Here is a 26,443-nt window from a genome sequence, read left to right as displayed (position 1 = left end):
ATCAAATGCACAGGTCCTTTTGCTGGACAATGTTCCCTCAACAGAAGTGGAGCCATAACCAGGAGAGGGGGTGCCCGGTCTTGGGCGTGGGCAAGCCCCGGGGCACCAGTGTTCTGGGGAGGCTGTTGAAAATGGGGAGTCCATGGTGCAGGCTCTCCATCAGCTTCTCATAAATGAGAACAAGGCCAGGCTGCCTGCACATTCCAACTTCCTTGTGCCGCGCTGAGCTCCATTACTTACTCCCCCACAGGTACCTATGAAATTGCATTAAAGCTCAGACAATGATTTTATGCAATGAATTGATTTTCAAGAGTCTAAATGCCCAGAATGGGATGTGCTCAGCTAGAAGAAAAAAAAAAAAAAGAGAGAACTGCTCAACCTTTGATCACCCCAGTGTGGAATAGTAACAATTAAAGAGAATGGAAAGACAAAATATACAAGCACCATAAATTAAGGGCGATTAGACCTTCAAATGCTGTGAAATTGACCTTCCTCTTAAAAAAACAAAACCACTTTCTATAGGAATATATTCAAAACCTGAGCCATTAGAAAAGACCTTTTTAACTGTGTGATTGTGGGCTCCCCGTGCCCATGTCAGACATAGTTGTGTATTATTTACCTCGTCTGTCGTAAACTCGATGGAGACTGACATCTGTGGCCGCCTCTCACTGCAAACCAGTAACGCGGTTAGCTAGAGCTGTCCTAGAGACAGTCTTTTGCCAGCATGGGGTTTTTTTTTTTGGCGGGGGGGGGGGTAAGATTGTATTTAACTTCCAATTAGTTAACACAGTGTTCTCTTAGGTTAGGGTGTAGGATGTAGTGATTCAGCACTTCACACATCACCTGTGCTCATCACAAGTGTGCTCCTTAATCCCCACCACCTGTTCTCCCCCGGCCCCGCCCCCCTCCCCTCTGGTCACCATCGGTGTGTTCTCTAGAGTTAAGAGTCTGTTTCTTAATTTGTCTCTTTTTTTCTCGCTTTGCTTGTTTGTTTTGTTTCTTAAATTCCACATATGAGGGAAATCCTGCGGCATTTGTCTTCCTCTGACTGACTTCACTCAGCATGATACGCTCTAGCTCCATCTGCGTCGTTGCCGATGGCGAGCTTTTGTTCTGTTCGAGCCTCACTAGCGGTCGTCCCACAGCACTGTCCTGGACGGTGGGCTCCGGAGTTAGCTGACCTCTCCAGGGCTGAGTTCTGTACGTCACTCTTGGATCATCGCTTTGCACGTGTTTCCAGGAAAGCGTCCTCCTGCCCACGTGGCCTGCTTTGTCCTCCCACCCAGAGCAAATGGGGCACTAAGGCATTCGGGCCATGGGAATAGCAATGACTTCTGGACTTTCTGAGGGGTCACATGGATGGCACTCGAGCTTGTCCTTTCTCTTTGAAGGTATGCGATGAGACTGAAGAACTTTGCGAGCCCCTTGGCTTCGGACGGGGACAAAAAGCTGGCCGTATTATGGTAAGTCTCCTGGAGGCTATGAAGAAGCCGCTGAAATGTCACAGAAGGATTTGAGAACTCCAGATCGACTTAAGCTGCTTACCCCAGATCATTATTCTTGTTTTCCATTAAACTATTAAAGGATAACTAATGGATTTCTTCAGTCGCTGACTAAACATTTACTCTCCTAATTTATACCCTTATCAAGATGGGATTTTAATGCTCACCCCTTCTCTTTGAGAAATGTTTCTTGTTTTACTTCTGTTCCTCAGGAACCGTAGGGGAGGGGGCGCACACTGTGAATCAGCATTTCGTTGCCAGGGTGTAGCTCTCCCAGGGCACGGGCATTAACATAACCCTCTCCTCCTCGCCCCAGCTACAGATGTTTATCGCTTCTCTACTTGCGGATGTTCAAGCTGAAGAAGGACCATGCTATGAAGTACTCCAGATCACTGATGGAATATTTTAAGGTAATCCTTACTTTGTATAATTTATAAGTACTGGGTGAATACAATCACTAATGAGACATGGCAAGCATGTTATTAAATGTCAAGGTTGTTGCTGCCACGGGCTTCATCTCCGTCATCCCAGCCGGCCATGGCCCTCCCTCCTCTCCCTCCTCCGGAGCTCAGCAGAGAGCTCAGGTTTGGTTTGATTCCAGGAACAGAAGGTGCAGTAGTGCAATCCCCTGATTATCTTCTGGACTGACCAAATGGCCCTTGGTATCTTCCCGGTTGCAGTCAGGGGAATGATACCTTCTTCCCCCCCCCCCTGCACCGTGGGGACCCACCAGGGGACACAGACTGACTGTGGCTGTGGCCAGTCTCCTGTGAAGGCAGCAGCCAGTCCAGAAATTTCTCAACAGTGGGGGAAGTCACTGCGGGCACCCTGGGCGCTGGGGGGATAGCCATTGCCATAGGAGCCCTTCGGCCATGGGCAGTGTCGGGGTATGGTGGTTGCCCTCTAAAACAACTGATCGAAAAATAAATTGAAAAAATAAAATAAAATAAAATACACTACAATAAAACAACGGATTGCTCTGCTTACCAAAAAAACTAGCACACAAACAACAAACAAACAAATAAATAAATAAATCCATGGTCTAGGCAACTGGAGATTTTAATTTGCAAACAAGAAAGAAAGAAAGAAAGAAAGAGATTAATTTCAACTGTAAGAAGAATGCCAAAATTTGGGAACGAGCCCAGATGAAAACTGCAAGCCACTGAAGGGTCACAGGCTTGATGGTCTGTGAAGCTTCTGCTTCATTTGCCCCCCCCAGCACTGGTCATGATTTAGATTTGAGAAGGCTCAAGGCTCCTGTTGGTCAGGTCTTAAAGGAAAAGGATGATTAGTTGTTTATTATTATTATTATTATTATTATTTATTATTATTATTATCATCTCTGCCAAGTGCTTGAGACTGCTTGACTGAATTGCACCAAAGCAGTTGTCTGAAATGAATCAAACCATGACCCTCGCATTGGTCTCCCAGACACCGTGAGCGGCAGTGCACAGCTGCATGAGGACGCCGACTGGGCTGGGAAAAAGAGCACGTTCGCCAGCTCTTCGTGGTGTGGCCACGATGCCATAAAGCTGGTGCTCCTGTCGGTGACGTGTCAAATACAACAGCTGCCCATCCTCCGCTATGTCAACGGTCCCCACCTATGCTGTAGAAAGGCGGTTCTCGAACCTGAGTGGGCATCTGGATGCCCTGGAGAGCTCGTGAACCCCGAGTCCTGGGCCCCACCCCCAAGTCTGATACTGGAGGTCCGGGACAGGGCCCAAGAGCTGGCGCGCGCGAGCAGCTGCTGCTGCTGCTGGTCTTGTGCTTATGCTTTGAGAGCCACAGCTCTAGTATGTGTCCTCTTTGGCCTGTTCTTTGTGGCTTTCAGGGCACCACAAAAATGCCAAACAGATGTTAAGTAACTCACTCTTCTGGCAGCATGCTGAGCTGCTTTTAGATTAAAAACTGGGGTTTGCAGAATGCCCTTAGGCGTGGGGCTCTGGGCTCCCGAGAAGTGTTGCCTGCTCACTGGGCTCCTGAAAATGCCTGGCTCTCCCTAGCACCCCATTTGTAAAGGGGCCTGGGCCCGAACCCAACAGGCAGGGAAGGAGCATAACCTTGGTCTTTGCAGTTGAAAAAGCCACCCTGAGTCAGGCTCAGTGCCCTGGGGGGTCCTGGTCCTGTGCACTTTGGGCTCTGACCTGGTGACGTCATTATGGTGAGCTGGACCGCTGTCCTAATGTGGTGGTGCTGAGTGCTCCCCAAGGGTGTGGCCCCCCCAAATGCAGGAGGCCAACTTTTGAACCAGCCCAGCTCCATTCATGAGGGTCCAAGAATCCTTAGCGGTCCATGGCAATGCAGCCCTGGACCAGTTGCATTGCTAAACAGGAATTTGCATGTAAAGATAGCAAATCAAGGTGATTCATGACCAAACAAACCACAAGACACTGCTCAGTCCTGGCACATTCCTGGGATGTCAGAAATTACAGCCCACGTTGCATCCCAGGGAAAAAGTTTGCCATGGGAGCTAAAGGTGAAAAGCTTGCCAGTATTCTGAAGAGCTTGTTTTGCAGAATAAATTTCAGATGAGGATAATTAAGCCACTTCTTGGAGAACTGAGTCTGATTTCACTGGGCCTTTTAGTATATAAGATCTTTCATCAAGTGACTTGCATGGTCCTGATTGGAGCCCGCTAATTATCCTACCCAGCTATTTTCATCGAGTGTGCGTCGTGGTGTGCTGACGTACGCTTACATCCCAGCTCTGCTAACGGAACAGGAGGCGTCCCGAAATGCTGCAATCAATATTAATGTACTCGAAATCACACTTCCATCTGTTTCTGAATTAATAAAACACAAAATAGATGTCCTTATTTCCCTCTCTCTCTCTCTCTTTTTTAGCAAAATGCTTCAAAAGTCGCTCAGATACCATCTCCCTGGGTAGGCAATGGAAAGTAAGTATCTTATAAAAATTGCTTTTTCAGAAACTCAGGGATTTAAGAGACCCCAAATATTTTGTATTGACAACTCAGGCGTGAAGGTCAATTCTGAGACTACAGTAATTTTTGTGCACACGAAATTCTGGTCAGGTTTCAGCTAATGGCAGGACAGAAAAGTTTAACATGATGTGATTCCAGATTTCTTTAACTATTTGATCTTTAAGCCAAATTATGGCCATAAAAGTATCTGTTAATGAGATGGCAAGCACCATGCCATTTCAAGGGAGGCAGGGCAAAGTTAACTCCACGGCAGTGATTTTTCAATGATTCACTTGGTAATGAAAGACCAATGAAATATTCATTGATACATAGTAAGTGCCGTTTAATAAAACCAAAGGCATAATAGTGTTGAGAATGTGAAGGCACTTAGTCAGCCAATTATCTGAGCCTTCATGGTGATTTTTATATTAATACTAAAACACCCTGACCTAAAATACATAAAAGCATCCACTCTACTGCTGATCTAAGGCTCGGTGGACTTCCCCACTCCTTCCACCGCAGCTGGAGGAAGCATGTCCCCCTGGTCCTGAGGCTGTCAGGAGCTCCCAGGGGGACTCAGGGCGGGGGGTGGGGGGGGCTGGGGGCGGGGCTCAGGGGCCCCTCCCCCGCACCGGGCATGTTTCTCCAGCTGTAAAAGGAAAGGGCTGGACCCCTTGGCATCTGAGGCCCCTGTGGTGAGATGTTCCTGCTAAGGGGGAGATTTAGAAGCCCAATTCCGTCTGGGCCACGAACTGGCTCTGCACCTGCCCTTCCGTGCTTTAGCATCGGTGTGCCCTCTGATTCCAGTCCCTCCCTCACCGCCCCAGGCCCACTTGCCACCAGCAGTGGGAAGGGAAACTCCATGACTGCGGACCCAGGCTTTGGCAAAGAGCTGCTTTTTCCATTTCTCATCATTTCAAAATTCTTGTGTCTCTGGTCCATAGGCTTTCTTCCAGAGTATTAGAGTCTCCTCTGCCACTTTATAAATATCTACAAAGCAGTGGGACAAGAGCCCTACTTTGAGATCATAACAACATTCAGGGTGAGGAAACAGATCCATTAAAACCTCAGTATTAACTCAATTACTGTACTGAAAGGAAGTACCGTTTACATTGTTGATTAAGTCTTACTTTTCTATTGACGAACAAAAGCAGAAGAATGCTTCTCTCTGGAAGCTGAGAAAATAAAAATAACCATTGAAAGGCCCAGAGAAAGCTATTTTCTCTGAGCACAGAGTAGAGCAAGGGCAAATTCAGGTAAGCAACCATTAAAGGATTCCTGGGAATTTTTTTTTTTTAATTCTGAAATGAAAGAACTCGAACACATCCTAAGCTTGTAAAGTCACATTAAAAGCCTCCTGAAAGGATGTTTCAGGCAGCTTCTGTGTGAAGAAAGCACACTCCCTTTGGTAGGCCAGAGAGCTTTTGAATGAAGCAATTCCAAATGGTCACCCAGGGGTTACCTCCCATTCGTTCAGCAAACACTTCCGGCGCATTTCCATACGAGGGGCTGGGGGCACAGCTGAATCACACAGTCCAGTGGAGGGAGGTGACAGATGTGCAACGTTCTATGGAAGCCCAAGAGAGGATGAGCTTGGGCCTCCCTAGATGGTCAGGGAGGGCATCTTCTATGCAAGCGAGACCATAGCTTGCTGTCCCCAACACTCGAGGGTGGCCGGCATCACACAGGGCTCCAAAGGGCACCTTCCAGAAGCAGCAACCCCTGACCATGAGGGCTGGGGGAGAAAATTGTGAAGAATCAGTTGGAAAAAGGAGAACAACAATCTGCTTAGTACCGAGCAGGGATTGGCAAACTTCTTCTGAGGCTTCGAGGTAACATCTGAGCACCGTGCTTGGCACACGGTAACACACACCACTTGAGCCGGAGAGCGTACACTGCCCCCCCCGACCTAGAACTCCCACAGCTCTTGGTGTATACTTCCCCTTGGGCACCTATTCTAGCTTGTCAGAAACTCGTGGGTCTGCTCCCCTACTAGAACGTTCGCTCTTCCCAATCAGGGGCCGTTCATTCTTTCATTTGCTACCTATTTACTGAGTGTGGACTATGGATAAGACACTTTGCCAGCCACTTGATAGACACGCCTCCATCCTTATGCTCTACATTGTTCTCCCGCCCTCTCCAGAGCCTCTTCTATGTAGTGGATACTAAATAATAACAGAGGGATGGTTGGAAAACCGTTCATTCATTTATTTAACTAACATTCATTAAGTACATAGTATGTGCACCCAGGTACTGTCCTAGATGCTGGGTATGGACATAGAAATCCCTGCCCTCCTCGAGGTCACATTCTGTTGGTGAGAAACAGCAAAAATTATGGGGTTTGCTAAATGGTGGTAAAGGTCATAGAACAAATGGAAACCAGGAAGGGGGATAGAAAGCTCGGCTGGGGATCGTGTGGGGAGCAGGACACCCATCTTGAATTGGGGACGTTAGAGAAGGGTGGTGGAGAGCAGTCCATGTTGATACCTGGGGGAAGTGCATTCCAAGCAGAGGGACAGCCACCACCTTCCAAAGTGGGGCATGCCTAACGAGTCTGACAAACAGCAAGGGGCGAGTGCGGCTGAGAGGTGGATTGGACCAGTGTGCTAATGGTGACAGCAGTGGGCAGTGTGTGCCCACGTGTGCGTCCTCATTTGCATGTGCCATGAAGGTATGAGGAGAAAGACAAGATCTACAAGTAGACCCACAGAAAGAAAACAGGACAAGGAACACCAAGCTGTGTGAAGAGCCAAGTGGGAGTTGGAGGCCCCCCGAGATGAGCGCCGCATTGCACCCTTGTAGCCAGAGTCACAGTTCCTTAGGCAGGTTGGAATTCTTTCATCAGTACAATGTGGCCTGCAGATACGCTCATTGGGAGGTCACTCCTAGAGCCTCGTGTGAGATCCGCCCCATGCCCTAGCTCCCCTGGCCCCCACTATTGATTATTTACAAGAAAGTAGGCAGTAAGAGGCAAAGAAAGCCTTTCGATGAGCACTTCGGTGTCATAAACTAAAAAGGCCTTTTCAAGATACACAGAGTAAACAGAGGTGATGTGTTTCCCCTTGTGACTTCTGGACATGATTGGAAATCACTGAATCCAACCTTTTCTTCCAGTCAAGGAAAGGCTCAGCAAGGGGAAGGGACGTGCCCAGGAGCACACAGCAATTTAGGGTAGGGCCAGAGTTAGAATTCAGGTCTCCCAGCACGACATGGTTCCCCTTTCAACATTTAAGACACCTGACAGCTTTGTGATTTTTCTCTAGCAATTACTAGTGAGGACATACTCTTTTCTTGCCTTAAATTGGCATCTGACAGTTAATGACCACTACTTGGAGAAAAGAAAATAGCATTTGCAAGCAACCACAACAAAGAAATCCAGCTTTCACCGCCTGGTTTGTTGTGTTTTGTGTTTTGGGTGGCTTTTTTTTTTTTTTTTTTGTCATTAGTTAACCCTTCTGTGCTTAGGCTCCTTAGCTTGGACATCTATCTCCCCGCTCCACCCCTGCCTTGAGAATAAATCTTTCCATCAAGAAGTGTCTCAGAAATTATAAACAGAGCAAGAAAACCTTCACACCCTCTCACAGACAAATGCAGAGCGAGTGTGAGGATCCCCTTTTCCCCTCATACTAGAACATACCAGAAGATACACTGTGTTTCCAGAAATGCACCAAAGCTCTCACAGGGCCTGGCACAGGCCGCGTGAGTCTCGAGGCAAGCATATCCATTTGAGTCGCTCCTGAATTGAGTTAGCAGTACTCCAGCCATTGCCCCAAATCCTGCGTGTGCGGTGCCCATGAGGGAGCACATCGGCTCTGCGAGCACGGGTCGGCTCTGAGGAACACAGCCACCCTGGAAATCTTGAGTTGCCAGCAGCCACAGCTGGGAACGCTGAGGGGGGTGAGGGGCTGCCTTGATGATCTGCGGGGGTTGTCTGGAGCAGTGAGGAGGAGTCCCAAACCCAGCTTTCGCCATTTCTTCTACTTCCCCAAAATGTTCTATAGTACATTCCCCAAAATGTTCAAAGTGGCGCATTGGGGCCCCACTGGGCAGCCGTTCGAAGTCTCGCTGAAGGAGGATAGGAAGACTGGGGGTGTGTCAGGCCTTGCTCACGTGCACGGGAAGCCACCCAGCCCTCCCTGCTATGTGTGACTGCAGGGGGCTCCTTGTTGCTGACGTTAAAGAATTGCACCAAAATCTGTATCCAGACCTTGGTTCTGCCCAGAGTAGGACCCACAGAGACTTCTCTTCATAAACAGCGTGTGGGTGAACGGTCAGCAGTTAGCCAGTTCTGTCGCATGTCTTCGAGAATCTTAGAGAGATATTCAGAATCTTCCTTTTTCTGGCTTCCCTAATACTGCTCCTTGGGGGACTTTCAAGAATTGCACTTTGTTTATTGTGGTGACTGTATCTGGAGCAAATTGTCATCGTGGTTTCCACAAAACACTTTGATAATAGCCCAATATTGCACATCAAGCCTTTCCTAGCTGCCAGTAGCCATTCTGGCTGCAGGTAGAGAAATCATCACAGCTCTGAGCTGTTTCGTTCTCTGAAACATCACAATACTCGTGATAAATTTTCAAAATAAGAGCTACCTGTGTGGATAGACTGAACGCAAGAGGAAGAGTCACCCAGCTCTCTCTGCTGTCTTAAAACGAAAGAAGCAATACGGATGGAGTCACCAGGGGTTGTCAGAGGTGGTGAGACACCAGTGTCAACTGAGTTAGGAAAGGAGAAGCCTGGCTCATTCTAGAGCCCGGCCCCATAGCCCTGTGCGGCCTGGTCAGACAAGGCCGGAATGCAGTGATAATAAGTGAGCTCTTTCTACTCTGGGGCCTCTAGAGAAATCTAACGTGTTGGCAGAAGGATGTCCTACAGGACGTCCCCTGAGAGCAAGCTTCACCGCGCTTGGCCTTCAGACATGCTCACCACGCTAGACCTCAGGAGACAGTGACATTCTCGTGAGGTCTCAGCATGGGGGGGAGGCCTAGAAGGCCGGGGTCACTCTTTGCAGCCAGCCTCACCAGGCCTGTCTCTTCCCCTTCCCCCAGGAACACTCCATCCCCGGTGTCTCTCAACAACGTCTCTCCCATCAACGCAGTGGGCAGCTGTAACAACGGCCCGGTGACCATCCCCCAGCGCATTCACCACATGGCCGCCAGCCATGTCAACATCACCAGCAACGTGCTACGGGGCTACGAACACTGGGACATGGCCGACAAACTGACAAGAGAGAACAAAGGTATGCTCACCTGCTCTGCCCACGTTCATGGAACATGAAGCGCTTGAGTTAACCGTGGTGCCCTTATCCTTCTGTCTCTCTGATTTCCAGGGTGTAGAGGAGGAAAGGGGGGGTTCACTCAGGGCGGACACAGTGACCAGTTTTTTTGCTGGGAGAGTGAACAAGGCCTGGGATTTTTTTTTCTCCTTCAAATGCTTAAATTAATCTGAACTGTGATGTGTTGGAAAATGACCGTTTCATATTTCCACTCGATGGTAAGGATGGGCCCTGAGAAACAGAGGCAAAGGAAAAAAGAATGATTTGCAAATGAATTAACATCCCATTGGCCTCTGTTGTCCACTTTCATCTTTGGGGGGGTTGTGTTGTTTTCTCTTGTTTTGGAGAGGTGGGGTTGAACTGAAGGCCTGCTACCTTCATTACAGCCCTGGGCTCTGGGAGCACGCGGTAACACGGCTCATGTTCAGAGGCAAAGGCCAAAGCTCAGAGGGTGTTTTTCCCACCCTGACGGCTGGGGTGAAGGAGCGTGGTCCTGTTCGTGGGAACACAGGGGGTTTGCTGCAGAACAAATGCAGGCAGGACCCTGCTTCACCGGAGAGTGAGTCAGTGCTCCCTGGCAGCTCCTGCCGCCATCTGTGACCCTGGCCGTCGCCTAGCTTCACAGGGAAGCCTCGCCGTCCGGATGAGGGTGGGGCGCACAGACGGGCTACACTCGCCCTGGCACGCTCAGCTTGCCCGGTTCTGGCGCGGCAGTCATACACAGTCAAGGTGGGGCCTGGCGTGGGCCTTCAGGAATCGGCTAGCGAAGGGCTGCCCGGCAGTTTAGACCAGCGGGACTGTCTGGCCTGGAACCAGGAGGCATGTGCGCCCTGCGGCCTGGGGGCCGCTGCTGGGCCTCGAGGTGGTGCGGGGCGCATGGAGTCATGGGTGTGGGTGCCACGAGGTCCCGGGCAGCCACGGAGCTTCCCGGGAAGCAGGTTGGGGCTGCGGGGCACGTACAGGCAGATGGGGGTTCTGTGCCTTTGACCAAAACCAACTTACCGGCCCCCTGACTCGAGCCTTCTCCCAAGCCCCAGTGTCCTCACAGCCCTGGCGGCTGCCCTTTCCTTCCTGCTCTGGGGCGGTTCTCTCTAGCGCCTGCCTACTGATCGGGATCGGGGCACGGACTTCCCCTTGCTTCTCCCTACTCCCCATGACTCCTGCGGGGCTGCGTGTGTGGAGAGACAGCCCCACCGAGGTAGGAAGGGTGCAGATTCTGAAGACTGAGTGTTTAAGTTGGAATCCTGCCTGGGTCAGGTGGTGCTGGGCAACCTCAGGCAAGTTACGTAAATCTCTGAGCCGCTTCCTAGCTTCCATTTCTGTAATAGACAGAATAATGTCTGGAGCCGCTAGCATAAAATAGCAGGTTTGAGGTAGAAAGGTGGCAAATATTTGTTCTCTTACTCCATGTTATTATGAATCTCTGTAACTCCAAGATTCTGTGGCCATCAGAGCACATTCCATAATCTGAGACTTCGACTCACAGCCCGGCTATAAATTTACACTGACCCCTGGGACTATTCGCACGTATCGGTTACACCGGTTAACTGGAAAGAAATCGGGCCACAATTTCTACGTACCAGATACTATACTATTTGCCCTATCATTTGTTGCCTCGTTTGTCCCTGTTTTGTAGATAAGTGAGGCAAGGTTAAGAAACTCACCCTTGACATCATAGCTCCTAACACTGGACGCAGGAATTGAATCTAGAACTGCGTGATTCCGGAAGCTGAACTCTAAACCACTGGGCTACACTGCCCATCTAGAGAGCGAGATTAGTAAGAGGCCCTCCGAGATCTTCGGTGAGCTCCCGCCCTCACTTACCTGAGTGATGGACATTTCTTCACTTCTCTACTTCTCTAAGCTTCTGAAAATCCAAAGACAACTGGTCCAGATGGCCAGGCCCATCCAAAAGTTCTAGAATTGCAAGTGAAAGCATAAGCACCTTAAGACTTGCATGTCTACCTCCACTTTTCTCTCTTACTTTGTATTGGTAACTGGAGGGCAGTTCAATATTTATGGATTTCCATCATAATTGCATCCATTCTCAAAATCTGTTCAAGTAGTTCCTTCTAAATTAACCGCAGAACTTTCCAGGAGCGATGTGGTGGCTGTGCTGATATTGAAGGGAAATGGAGCTAATCTTATCCTTAGCCCAGTGTGTCAGGAGTTGTTAAGCTCCCTGCCTAATAGTGAATCAGAAACTCTGCTTAGAGACAGAGAGCCTGTCCCCATCTGTCTTGTCCACATAGAGTTGGGGGACCAAGGAACTTCCCATTGGGTTGGTACTCTGCATCCCACTGGGGACAACCATGTCCTTGCACTTCCCCGCCCCGCTCCGTGCCTGCCGCCCGTGCAGCTGCGGATGGCTTCTGGCAGAGACTCTGGTGCTAAAATCGGCCAACTCGAGTGATGCCGCACTCTGGCCTGTGCTCTAGAAGCTCCGTTCCCTACCTCCCCAGCTGCTTACTCAAAGCTGCTATTAAAATGGTGACCTGGGGGGGCGCCTGGGGGGCTCAACTGGTTAAGTGTCTGCCTTCAGCTCAGGTCATGATCCCAAGGGCCTGGGATAGAGTCCCGCTTGGGGCTCTCTGCTCAGCCAGGAGCCTGCTTTTCCCTCTGCCCCTCCCCCCTGCTCGTGATCTCTCCCTCTCTCTCATGCTCTCTCTCTCAAATAAGTAAGTAAGGTCTTTAAAATCTTTAAGTAAAATCTTTAAAAAAAATAAAATTTAGGGGCACCTGGGTGGCACAGCGGTTAAGCGTCTGCCTTCGGCTCAGGCATTCTGGGATCGAGCCCCACATCAGGCTCCTCCGCTATGAGCCTGCTTCTTCCTCTCCCACTCCCCCTGCTTGTGTTCCCTCTCTCGCTGGCTGTCTCTGTCTCTGTCGAATAAATAAATAAAATCTTTAAAAAATAAATAAATAAATAAATAAATAAATAAATAAATAAATAAATAAAATTTAAATTTAAAAATTTTAAAAATTTTTTAAAACTGGCGACCTGGGTATCTAGTTCGGAATGCCCCAGCGGGCCGTGCACAGAACACCCAGGGGGCGACCTGGCTCATGTGCGGCTCACGTTCATTCCGCAGGGACTTGGTCCTTTCGCATTCCTCTTAATATTGGGTTACATAAGAAAGTTTTTCAGATGCCAAAAATAATTTAGTCCTTTACCGGCAGAAATTACTTTGAGCACATAGTACAGGTTTAAAAGTATCACATAATCAAATGAAGTCGATACCTAGAGAAGGAGCCCATATGTTACGCATAACGGGAAGAAGCGGTGCACTGTTGAGTGAAATACCATCCGCTGGCCAATCAAGCGTGTGCAGCCTCCTGTCCCCTTGAACATGGCCTTCAGCGCCGCCCCCGCCGCCAGACTCCTCCCCGCCGAGCGGGGCAAGTGCGGGCCGCAAGGCTGCGGCTGCGTCCTCTGTAGGGAGCGCACAAAGAGGCCGCCTGGGAGCCCTCTCCTAACCAAGGTCAGCGTGGTGGCAGACAAATAAAGGCAGACGTGGAAAGGGGACGCCTAGAGACTTTTCTAGACATCAGATAGTCTTTTCCACATACCTCCCGCCCCACTCGAAAGCAGACGAAAACTCCAGCCCCAGTGCTTAGCCGTGTGGCCTCGGCACTGCCCCTTTTCCACATCAGCTGGAGGGGGATCAGCCTGGGTAGTCTTACCGTCCACGTCCTTGGAGGCCAGGAGGGAGTTGTTAACGACAGATATTTGCAGGTCATTTCCCTTCCCTAAAGGAACTGGTAATAAGACTTACCGAATCAGATGCCTTCTAGACGTTTATTTAGCGTTAGATGCTGATGGCTATAATTGCTGTCCAGGTTCACTGGCTATGGCTGCAGCATGCCGAGAAAAATCAGTAAACTCAGTTCATTTAGACAAAGGGAAAAGAGAATACTTTCAGGTCAGTAACACATACAATGGCAACAGCTCGATACCCTATTGACGGTTGCTCCCTACCATTTTGTGTATATGGGCCTCTTTCTAAATATAAATTTATAATACCTAAAAATACAAATTCTCTATGTAATATTAAAATATATTCAAATACATTTTATTTTACATATGTAATTTATGTGTATATTTTAATATATAAACGTTATGCATCTTTATTATACGAACATATACAAATATATAGACAACTACATTTTTATATATAATGTTGTGATGTGTGTGTGTGCACGCACACTTCACAAACCTCCACAGGATTAGAACATCTGAGAGAATATATAGTGATTTGAAAAAACTGACTATGAATTAACAGATCTACATGAATTTGTGTCTTATTAATCACAGTAACACAAACAGTATTGACGCCGTAGAGTTTTTGAATCTACCTAACGATTAAAGTCGTAGTGCCTCCCATACATATGGAGCTTCAGTCCCCTAGCACATAGTCTATAAATTTTTGTTGAATGAATGAATAAACAATGAAAACCTTCCCAACGTCCGTGTCGTCGCGGGAAGGCAGCTTAAGCAATCTGGTGCGTATTTCCGTGATGATATCCAAAGGCCTGACCGAGGTCTGCCCTGATTTTCAGAATTCTTCGGCGATCTGGACACACTGATGGGACCCCTGACCCAGCACAGCAGCATGACCAATCTCGTCCGCTACGTTCGCCAGGGACTGTGTTGGCTGCGCATCGATGCCCATTTGTTGTAGTGGGCACATCCCCATCTCCAGCATCACCACCCATCACTCTACCTCTGCCAGAGCACCAACGGTCACTGGTGGAACTCCACTCATTTGGGAAAGTTCTCTTTGCTTATGTTTGTTTTTACGCTTCTTTTGATATCTGTGAAAAGCAGAAGTCATTGTAAGTGGACACTACAACTTGAGAGCAGTATATGTTTTATTACTTAGTCATTTTTCAGTATTTTATATGCATTTCTCAGATCCCACCATCCTTTTGTGCTTGATACAATGACACAGTCCCTACAGTATTGTTTTAAGTCCACACTACCCAAAACAAAGAATGGGAAGTACTAGTGATGATAACAGGTTCCTGAGAAACGAAACGAGATGTCTTACATATATATATATATGAACTTAGACACAAAGGACCTACAAAGATTCAAATTTTCCACAATAGCCATTCCCCAAACTGTACTCTTATGTCCAGAAAAGAACGCATTTCAGAATCCATTGTTAAACTTTGGTGGTTCCCACAGACTCCGTCTCCAGGTGAGAAGTTTCATTGTCAAAACCCACTGGTTACATGTTGTAGCCACATCGTAAAATCAAGAGTATTAAGAAAACAAACAAACATAGCAATGCCACTCTTAAAACAATGCTATGGCATACAACCAGAGGACTTTCTTGCTGGCATCCCTTCCCTGATGCCCTATTTTTAAAATTTGAATGAGATGAAGTGGCAACATTTATTTCGACAACTTTAAGGCATCGGCTGGCATTAAATGTTTTTGAACTCCCCGATCTGAAGCGTAAATCCTCACCTGGGGTTCTCTTTGTGTAAAGCTCTCCTTTTGAGGGGCAGTTAAGTGGGTGCACACCCTAGGAGCCAAAATACTGCCCTCCAGGATTAGAGATGAGAGATTAGGAGAGGTCTGGAAATGTCCAAGGAACTCATACCTCTGCCTCTTTGGCAGTTGGTAGGCAGGTCTGTTACCGGCAGGATATTTTTATTGTATTTTGCTCAAATCTCTGGAAACAAAAGTCAAATTATCACTACCTAGGAGTTAGAATATACAGTTTGCTTCCAATTATAATCCACATTTTCTAGTTCACAGTGTTTCTCCTCCTCCTCTTTTTTCTCCTCCTCTTCTTCCTCCTCCTCTTCCCCTTCTTCCTCCTCCTCTTTTCTCTTCTCCTTCTTCTTCTTCTTCTTCTTCTTCTTCTTCTTCTTCTTCTTCTTCTTCTTCTTCTTTTCTTTGATCTTTCTTTACCTTTTTTTGGGCTCATTAGCTTTTGACTGAAATACAGATATCACTGATTTTATTCAAGCCTATATTAGCATGAATCATTTCCATGAACATTCCAGAGAAAACTCCAAACTCTCTAAGTAGTGGCTAGCCCTTTAATGAAAAATGAGTCTTGGGGTAACACTTCACCCTAGGGTGCTTTGAAAGAACCCTGAAGATTGGGAACAGCTCACCTAATTTGGAGACATTTCCACATCACTTGTAACTATCCCCACCCCTTCTGATCCTCCACATTTATTTTATGTCCCCAAACATCACCATGTAAATATCATCTTTGGTGTTCCATCTCATCAGAAGAATCCCCCACCTGTAGTCAGCACTATTGATACGTTAGTTCTTTATAATTACCTGCTGGTATATAATTCCACATCACCTTGAATCTGTTGAGTTTATAGAATTCTGTTCACTGAGTGATGACCAGATAAATAATAGACATATGCACATGAAAGGTGCAAACTTGTATGATTCTCAAAGCCGGTCATGCAAGTCTGATAGGAACAGCAAAGGATCACCCTGCACTCTCATCATCGAGGTTAAGTACATTCCCAGTTGCAAAAGAGCCAGACTCGAGCTCCGCTCTGGTCATCTTTGAGTTCAAGATCCTTTGTTTTATAATGAGGTTGTGGAAGTTGTACTCTAATGGCTGAGGCCATGTGGTCAGGTGACTGAACCCAGCACTTTCTATGCTCCCACTGCGGTTGAGCTTTACGTTCGAGGTCTCCACAACAACACACACACACATGCAGACATGCATACAGACAAATGAAACCTGAGAGAATCTTTTCTGAGCCTCTTAAATGGGGAAGATGATACTATGAATGACTCCAAACACCCAAGGTGGGTGTCACATGTAAAAATTAAGCTGATGGCTTTGCAGTGACTCAAGTTCTCTGTTCGCTTTCCGTGGCTTACCAGGTAGATCGCCTGACTATTACCATTCATGAAGCCCACTGGCTTGACTTGTAAATTCAACCTAAACCACGATCCTAAACATCACGGATTTAGGGGTAGATTCTTCTTGAAATTCAGTCTCCAGAAACTAGACCCTCGAACGCGAGGGGCAGTTTCCAAGAGAAACCAGCATCTTGCCTCTCGGATGAAAGACCCGTAGCTCTAGTTTCGGGGAGTCCTTGTATCTACTTTACATACAACAGGGAGGCAGCAGAGAAGCCTGCCGCCCCGTGTCACCCTCCGGTGGCTGACAGTACAGTGTGTGCCAAAGCAGCAGCACGGTGATCAAAGCTGACAGTTGAGCCCAAGATCGCCACCTGATTGTTTAGCAGACCCATTTGTAAAGCAGCTTAGAAGCCAATTAAACATGGCGGAGGAATGGCCTTCCTATCCCCGGAGATGAGACAGTCTTTTGGTTTCACGATTAAGGATTGTTGCTGTTTTCTAGGCACTGTATCCATCACATTGTGAGTGGTGACGTGTGTCATAGGTGTGCGGTTATGTGAGGGACGGAGATATTTTGTCCGGTAAATCTCTTCAGCGTACCAGTGTGTGGGAGGGATGTAGGACATGTGGATGGCAGTGACGGGTCCTGCCTGGAGACCTTGACGGAGGCTTGGTGAGACACAGCTCCATGAGCACACGGAGGTAGGGGATGGACAGGGTATCGGGCATCTTTACCAGAGCAAGTACACAGAGGGATCTCGGCCCCGCTACGTGACGCAGGTGGGGCCACCGCTATGCCTTCCTTTGTCACCCAAGCTCCAACCACAGAGAGTTTGACAAGTTTGTGTTAGGATGTGGGCTTGGCTTTGTATTTTTAATTAACTTTGGATTTTTTAGTGGTTTTGTCATATTACTGTCTGAGTTTGGTAGGTAGGATTAATTTGAAAAGAGTATACTAGTGTGGTCCTCGGGGTAGAATTTAGCCGTAAGCATGTTGTTAGCCAGCCTGTAGACTGTTAATTACTTAATAATCTCATTGGGAAAATACTCGTAGTTTTACATTTGGATGACATCATTGGAAAGGCAGATTAGCTGCTGCTAACTTTTAAAAGACTCGAGGTTGACATAAAAAGTTTCAAATCTTCAGTCAATAACCAAGTTGCTAAATTGGAAACCATTGGCTAAAATGTGTTTTGTTGCGTTTCCAAATGTACGGATTTGCATTTGGACATCGCACCGCTAAATGCGTTGGAAAGATACTTGCTCTGTCGTATCTTTCCCAGAGCTGTCTGATTCGGAGATCGTTTTATTCAAATTTGCATCCTGGAGGTTGAAGTTGGAGTATGAAGTTGGAAAGCGTTTTTGAAGGCAGAATCAATTGAGCTGTGAGGGCTCCCCCCTCACACACTTCTCAACAGACATGAAAACACTCACCTGCGTGAGCTGGCAGGTGCGAGAACCAAACTGGATCGCTGAGTAGGACTGCTCAGCAAGGCGATGAGCCGCTTGCTTAGAGAAGCGTCACTATCCCCATTGAGAAACTGTGTGGCGAGACGGCTACACAATATCAAACGAATGGGTTGATTCAGCGCCCCCAGATCCAGTTCTGCGGGGGAAAACTATTGAGCCAGTTGTCACTGCTCGGTCACACAACTGGCAGACTAAACTCTTCGTCGTTATGGTTGTCGTTGTTGTTGTTGTTGTTGTTTGTTTGTTTGTTTTTCCACCCGCACAGCCTTATTTCATAATTAAACCCTGATTCATTTTCTCTCCGGTGTTAGCAAACTCCAGCAGCAGTGATGGCGTCTGTGTATTGATAATTGGCATTTACCCTGGCAGGAGGCTAATCAGATAGGCTGGTCTCAGACGTTAATCCTACCATCTGATATTTTCAGGGAAAGAACGTAGTTCCCTTTCCATTCTCCTCCTCGCAAATCTAGAAGCCCTCTTTACCAAGAGCATCACATTTTCCTCTGTAATCCATCGACTCAAAGAAAATTGCATTGTGGGGAGGGTGGAGGGGGGTGGGGGGTGGGGTGGAGGGTAGGGAAGCCCTTCCAGGCCAGGCTGCAGTTCTTGTCCCTTTCTGCTTCTGACATGAGATGTTAATGAATCATTCATCAGGCTCGCATTGGGTTAGGGGACACTGAACTGCTTTTCCGATCCATGATCAATCATCGTTCTTCTAAGAGTTTGGAGCTTTGCTGTTTCATTAACTGTGCAGTGTAGACTAATGGTGTTTAATAAAAATCATTCAAAATTTCAAACTCTTTTGCCAGTGACCTCGATTTTGTTGGCTCTTTGCTTTGTACTAGACTTTGAGGAGGGAAGGGGGAAGCAAAGGAAGCCTGCTGCCGGGCACCTGGCAGGATGCCGTGGTGGCGAACCCAGTGCCCGCCAGCACTTGCTGGGGCAGACCAGCTGGGGGAAAGCTCCCGAGGAATGCTGCAGTGGATGCTTTCAGCCGGGGCTAGCTTGTTCCTATGAGGGCCTCGTTGTTCTCCAGCCTCTGCAGCAGGAAGCCAGCAGCCATATCCGGAGCTTAATAAGAGCTGTAAACGCTTTACCTATTTGGTTTTGGCCTGCACCGCTTGCGCGGCTACCAAATAGGAGAAGTATCTCTGAGAGGATGCCCAGGGGTGACAGCGGTAGCCAAATGCATCCCACGTGCTCCGGCCTTCTGTGAACTCAGTGGAGGAAGAGATCGGGCGGAGGCAGAGTGGGAGAAACCCCTGAACAGGCTGAGTTGGTGCCGCGTTGCCCAGTTGGAGAGCTAGCTTCTCCTTCAGTCAGCCTGGCATACAACCGGCGGTGTACTGGTAAAATGTTTAACAGCCGGCCCTCTGAGAACAGAACGCACCTGACTTCCTTGTAGGGTTTGTCAGTTTCCGTAGTGTAAATATCCCCACCGTGGCTGATCTCAAGCCACTAGCTATGATGTCGCAGATCGCAGAGTTGGGAAGAGGTGCACACAAAGTTGGGAGTCCGGGCAAGACAGCTCCAACACACTGCTGAATGCAGCCGTCCAAGGAGGGTTCCAAGTTCACATTTATGTTCATGTGGACGTGCGTGTGCAAACACACAGCCATGCACACATGCATACACTGGTGTGACAAGCTGTTTCATCACTTTCAAGTGTGAATCGATCCTCTGTGAATGTAGGTAGTTTGTGATACGGCCCAAGAGGTGTGGATTTTAAGTGGGAGAGAGCTAAAGAAGCATGGCTTCTTGAGACTGAAGCACAGACAAATGGGGGCAGGGGGTCATCACATCTCAAAGGAAAAACAGCAGTGAGTTCAGCCCTTAGAAAACCCACGTGGTTGGTTCAAAATAGGATCGGTGAGTGTTCTTTTACCATTATTATTTTGTAAATGTCCAACTGGTATTTCTAACTTGTAAATGTAACTTGGATAAATTATTTACTCTTCGTCCTTCTGATGACAACCTCAGTGTAGTTAGGAAACATTAGGGCCTCTATGGAGAATAGCACAATCCAAAATGCATTGCGTTGTTGTCTCGTAATATGGAAACTCAGTATTTCTCCCACCTCTCTCTTGTTGTTCAGAAGATTTTTACTTTGGTTATTAGAGATCGAAGTTACATGTTTAACATATGTTTTTAGTTAAAAGTATCCACTTACTGTCCTAGCTCTGAATTCAGACCAGAATGTCTCCCGTATCAATTACATGACTAATACTCAGAAATGATTATCCAAACCAAAATAATTCCCTTTTCTACTCAATATAAAGAAAACCAGGGTCACTAACAAGAAAGCATAAACCTCAGTATACTTTTTTAAGAGAGTGAGGTTTTCATTAAACACACACACAGACACACACACGTGCACGCATGCAACATTTTTTCCTAGGCCTCCTCATTATAAATCATCCTGAGAGTAGAATAGAAAGTCTCAAAGGACCCATTCTCCTGGTCCTGTGTATCTTCTGCAGTTAATAAGAGGTCTGTATCTGGAGAAGTTGAAGAACTTGCCCTGCAATCCTATTATTCTTTAAACATTTCCATGTTCTGTCTGAGCCCGTGCCCATGATCAAACGTTAGCCCTGGAGGAGACCCATGTCCTACTCTTTCTTTCTGGCCTTTCTCTCTCTTGCCCCCGTGTTTCCTTCTGTGGCCAGTACAATACCAGGGTGGCGGGGGGTCTTCCGACCCCTCATAGTATCCGGGCAACTTTTGTCCTACTGGAGAATGGTAACATCTGGGGCTGGTCTAATTGACATTACACTCACACGGGGACTCGGAGTCCACGTAGGCGATGGACTGGCTTGCGTGGACACAGAGAGCGAGATAGATGTTCATCATCATCTGGTGACGACCTATTTCAAAACCATCCTCACTAATCAATCATATTCACCCACGAATATTACAGATGAGATCGATTCTGTCTCAAGACAATTTGTCAAAGAGTTTTCTTCTTGGATGATTCGACTCTCTGGGTATTTTAGAAAGAGACATGTCTGAGAGGAGATCCCTCACATTTAGTGAATTGTACAAATTGCTGTTTTTGTTCCTGTGTTCTGGAGATTGTTGGATGTCGTGTTGTCTTCAGATAAAACTAATACATCGAGAGTGAGCACAGTATCGATACCATGCTCGTAGCGCTCCTTGGGATCAGAAGACACCGAAAACACTTCCCCTTGGCACACTTGCTTACTTGAGGGACATGTCCTTCTGATCCTCCCAAGACATGTCTGGTTTCTTTTCTGATTTTGTGGTGGTGGTTGTGGCTGTGGTTGTGGTTGTTGTTGTGACCTGTTTCCCTCTCTCTCTCTCTCTCTCTCTCTCTCTCTCACTCTCGCTTGCTTTGGCTCTGGCTTTTGCTTTCCTGCTCGGGCTCTTTCTCTCTCTAAACAAATGAATAGTTGAGTTAAACGTGAGCTTCTGAATTGTACTTGTTCATGCTTTTAAGACATCACAGATTAATAAAAATAGATGTGTTCTGATCTAAAACATGCCACCTGCAAAGGCATGCTGTATTATGAAATCATGATATTAAAAATACTAGTCTGTTGAATCCATTTGTCCAATTGTATAACTTCGTGGAGCAGTGTTTTGACCTTTACAACATAATTTTGGAGCAAGTGGAGTGGTTGCAGGCAGATGAGACAGTTCACGTGAGGAATTTTCAATGAACTTTAGCTGGAGACCTGGCAATGGCAAACATCTTCAGATGCAGCTGTAACCATTACAAAGATGAAGAACAAATTTCTGTTCTGGAGATTTCCCAGAACGCTTCGGTCAAGAATTTCTTTTTAGGTTCATCCTTTTCTTTTCTTTTTTTTTTTCATTTCTCCTTTTCTTTTATTTTTTTTGAAGCTGTTTATTATTATTGACTGAAGAAATACTTTGTACTGTGTTTCTCTGTTCTCCTCCCTCTCTCCCTCTCTCTCTCTGTAGCTCGCCCTCTCCTCTTTCTCTCTGTGTCTCTCTCTCCATTAAACTATTGAAATCTGGAGTCTTTGGTAAATCTGCATTAGACCGGTCTGTAAGCCAGGAATGACATCTAATTGGAACAAACCTTGATGGGTTTTCAAGAGGAGCAGTCTGTGCTCATTGGGCCCTTCCACGCCCCGCACGGACAAATGCTAAGACGAGGCAGTTCAAGCGGTGGTATTACAATACCTTCTGAGCCCTGATGCAGTTTAACAAATGACTCCACCTGTTTTTCCAGTAAGTCACTTGACTGAGGCTTGAAAAATACCCGAGAGTTGCCGGGGGTGTCTGCCTGGTCTACGGTGTGTGTGTCCGCTTTGCATCTAGGAAGCACATTCCCGTCTCATGTGCGCATGTGAAGTATTTCCTAGCATTCCCATTAGCCTGTATATAAGAACCAGAAAGATAATCCCAACATGTTGTCAATGAAGATGTGACGTTATAAACCTTTTCCTTGTTCTTCAAAAGAGAAGACATTTTCATGCATATTGTAAACAGAAACTTTGTATATTTAAGTGTCATGGAAAATATGTATTAAGTAACCAGGATACAAATGGGAATTCAATTGTCATCATAAGCTTTGTTGTGGGGGGTGCTGGCCAACACCATGACCCGGGACCATTGTGGCAAGCCATAACTGCACAAATAGGACGTGTGTGTGTGTGTGTGTGTGTGTGTGTGTGTGTCCGCGCATGCATGTGTGACATGTCTGGCTTGCTGTGTCTTTCACGGGATTTTAGTTTCCCCTTTTTGAAAAGCATTCTTTTACAGTTCCAGGAGGCCATGGCTATGCTGCCGTAGGAAGGCAGTGCTTTGCAAAGAAAACTCCTTTCCTCTTGGGAGCTTTTATCATAACATTATGGTTCAACTATATGGATTCACTGGCCTTTGTGGGGGAAGAAGCTCTGTTCCAATCCAACTGAGTTTCCAAGAGAAAACCGTAGGTCGAGATGCACGGGAGGGAAGATGGAAGCCACCTCAGCTACAGCAACATATGAGCTGAGCCCTCCGGGTTGACTGAGCTTGCCCCCAAGCTGCAGCCGCAGTCCCTGGGGCCGGTGTCCTGGCCTGGGCTCCCTCCATGGCAGTGGACAAGGAGAACCATCAGAAATAGCCTGGCCTGGATCCTGAGAAGGGACGTTCCTGAGGCACTGCCCCTAGTGGGAGACCCTTCCCCACACTGGTGGCAGCCCAGGTGGCCATTAAAATGCGACGGATAATGCATAAAGGGCCCCCTTTGTTTCACCATGATCCGATGAGTCTTTTGAGCCACTGTTTCTCGAGTGCAGATCTCCAATAGTCGTACTCATTGCAGACTCACCAACTGTCGCTGTTCGTAAGCATGCTCGTCTCGTCAGAATGTCAGTAAATTCGGATGTTCTGTATGGACCAAGGTAACTGTCCTTCACATCAAACAATGAATGAAATGGTCTCTGGTTGCTACAACTGGTTTCACGTGCTTTATGTGTAGAAAAGCTGCATCTGCCTGTGTGGCTTTGCCCTCCGAATGTGCAGTGCACAAGCGTTTCATTGGTGCTTTGTTCTCAGTACGGTAACTCTGTGTACGAACATTCTAACGTAGTTTTGTTGTTTTCCAACATGATGTCTCTGTAAAAATTATATTGGCTGAGCTGGTGCGTTGGTTTCTCTCATAGAGGCATTAACTATACTGCCAATGCATTGAATTATTTAAAAATGCAAAATAAAATTTTTATGAAAATCTCATTTTAGACATGTAGATTATTCTGCTTACAGACTTTCCAGCCTCGAGTCCCTTGTTAGCACCCCTTGTGAATTATAATACATACTTGATGCTCTCACTTACCTCAACAGCTTTAAAACTGAGGTTCCGTAAAGAACTCTCACGAAGCTGACTCGTTTAATGAGAACCTTGGCCCACTGTTCAAAGCCCATTTCAGAGAAAATTGTCAAATGTTTAGTTATCTGGGTCCCTGGTACACAGCACAAAAAAAGCTGACGAAGTAGAAAGTCATAACTGTAGCAGGTGCTGAGGGAAGAGGAGATTATCGAACTAGGCTACAAACTTCAAAGCACCACCGATGGGGGCCGTTTACTGCAGGGGCGTGCAGCCGCTTGGCCTGGGAGGACAGCGGACGCAATAATTTAGTTCAATATATGATTCGAAGTCATCAGGAAACGGCTAAGTTATCTTCAGCGTGCCCATTTTACTAAGACAGAAGAGCATGGCATGTTTTAGAACTATTTCCTTCAAAATGTTGAACATTTTCCAGGCCATGAAAGAGGAGGTTTCAGGTATCTAGAAATTTCTCGGGCCACACAAAGTGACAAAGTGCAAGGCTAAGACATCGTACGGCACTTACAGACACTTGTAAGTGAACACAACGTTAACACCGGCAGGATTTTCTGGGAACAGATGAACTGCATCTGGCTTGGCCAGATATTTTGACACGGCCTAATGATAGTCCAAGTGTGAACGTTAATGGAGCTACGCATAGTCGAAGCTGGCGGGTGTAACGCCATCCCTAAGAATTCCAAATCCTTTCCAAAATGTGAAGCCTCCAATGTCAGTAAATATGAACATTCTTCTCACGAGATAATGAAGAAATATTTCAACTGAGTTGTTAGAGCTAAATGGATCATAAATTTGTTCTCAAGCAAACCAAGTTGTTTTGAACTTCCCTCAAAAACCTGATGCCATGAATCAGGAACAGAGCTAGGGAAAAGCATGCCTGTGTGCAGAGAAGAACCAGAAGAAAGGTGCAGAATGACATTTTTAAAAGTTAAGAGTGCCAGGATTATGCTAATTGATCAGGCATTGGGTCAGCCTTCTGGAAATGCCTCTTTGTCCCAAGACTGACAGCAGGTGCCAGGTGGAGTCAGAAACCCAGGGAAGGTTTGGTGAGGGGAACCCCTTATGCCTGGAAGTAACAAAGAGGAGTGATTGCCCCACCTTCCCGGCTGGACGCTGTGGCCGGGGTGACAGCCAGGCCTTGGACCAGCCTTACTATCAGTTCACTCAGAAGCCTGGGCGGGGTGGTCGAACCCCTTCTCTGGCCTCCGACCCGCGAGCACGGGTTCAGAAAGCAAGCGGGGCAAGCCGGGGGAGCAGGCGTGCTGGGCTCTGAGGCGGGAATTTAGAGCGGCCTCTTGCTGCCTGTCGCCAAGGACACGCGTAACCGTCCTGTGCCCCTTTCTTCCTCTGCAAAACAGGCTCCATGATATCAGCCTTGTCCCTGCTTCCCAGAGAGGAGCAAGATGTCATGAAGACCAGTGTTTCTCCTCCGCCATCCCCTCTGGGCAACTCTGTGGGGCATGTTGCCCCAAACAATCCCCCCGACGCACTGCCGTTACCAAGGCTGGCGGTCTTCATCCTCAGACGGTGCCGCGGTGGGGTCAACGGCAAGGGTGCTCTGCTAGCAGGCGACACGACACAGTGTGTGGGCGTTGGCCGCGTGTGCCACGCAGAGGGTTGGGTGTGCACTGAGCCTCGTGCTTTGCACAGAGAACGGGTTTAGTGTCGCGAGTTGCTCTGGGAAATACATTTTGGGCTTGGGCGGGCTATTTGGTCCCCGTCCCCCTTTTTGAGAGAAGGACATACGATCCTAAAGCCTTTAGCTGTGATAGAAGAGGGATCTATGTTATTTGTTGAAGGGGAGTTCACCCGTAAGTTTCAGGTGTAGACATTCGACATTGACACGGATTCTCAGGGCCCTTTGCGCCTGTGATTAGTGACGTGTGGACCATGACCTGGGGACTGTGCTGGGGCTGCCAGTCCCAGGACCCTGTGTGTGAATTGAGGCAAGTGGGGGCCAGGAAATGACCTGCAAGCCCGTCTTTCTAGCTCCGCGACCCCATCCTGCATCCTACTCACCTTCCTGAGGATGGGGGAGGGAAGATTCGGAGAGTCAGGAGGGAACAGGCCCGAACGGTGCTTCTACTGCTCTAGAGAAAAGATCCCGCAGGACTCAGAGCTCAGAGCAGGCTTCTCCAGGGAAGGGATTCCCTTTCCCGCCTGTGTAGCTCTCCAGGAACTTCCCAGTTAGCTCAAACCGCAATTCACTTGAACTTACTGTCATTTCCTAAGTAAGACAGGCCGTGCAGCCTGCCAGAGAGTGAGGGGAACCCCAAGTGGCTCCTCTCCGGAAACGTCGTCTCAGGCGGGGCTGCCCCAGGCAGAGGATGGTGGTGGTGAGCAGAGATTCTCCCAGAATTCTGGACTCTGGGGACACAGCAAAACCGAGGGACCAGGAAGGAAGCTCCCCCTCACAGAACTTCAGTTACAGACACCCCCTGGGGCACCTGGGTGGTGCAGTCAGTTGAGCTTCCTGCTCTTGGTTTCGGCTCAGGTCACAATCTCGGGGTCCTGGGATCGAGCCCCGTGTCAGGGTCCCAGCTCAGCTCAGAGTCTGCTTGAGATTCTCTCTCTCCCTCTCCCTCTGCCCCTCCCACTCAGC

At 47.7% G+C, this 26,443-nt stretch overlaps 1 protein-coding gene across 3 annotated transcripts in view; it reads left to right on the top strand.

The window, feature by feature from the left end:
* AFF2 (ALF transcription elongation factor 2) overlaps positions 1-19,013 on the top strand; it is a 446,211-nt gene extending 427,198 nt beyond the window's left edge. For all 3 annotated transcript variants that reach the window (XM_026479777.4, XM_026479775.4, XM_026479776.4), the window contains 5 exons: positions 1,392-1,463; positions 1,819-1,912; positions 4,346-4,398; positions 9,471-9,661; positions 14,258-19,013. In XM_026479777.4, the coding sequence (XP_026335562.1) occupies positions 1,392-1,463; positions 1,819-1,912; positions 4,346-4,398; positions 9,471-9,661; positions 14,258-14,379 (532 nt within the window). In that variant the 3' untranslated portion in view covers positions 14,380-19,013. The remainder of the gene's footprint in view (positions 1-1,391; positions 1,464-1,818; positions 1,913-4,345; positions 4,399-9,470; positions 9,662-14,257) is intronic.
* The last annotated feature ends 7,430 nt before the right edge of the window (positions 19,014-26,443 follow it).

The sequence above is a fragment of the Ursus arctos genome, chromosome X (assembly GCF_023065955.2).
Source record: "Ursus arctos isolate Adak ecotype North America chromosome X, UrsArc2.0, whole genome shotgun sequence".
Classification (NCBI taxonomy): domain Eukaryota; kingdom Metazoa; phylum Chordata; class Mammalia; order Carnivora; family Ursidae; genus Ursus; species Ursus arctos.
Note: the sequence above shows the minus strand (reverse complement) of the source record. Positions and strands in the feature narration are given on the sequence as shown.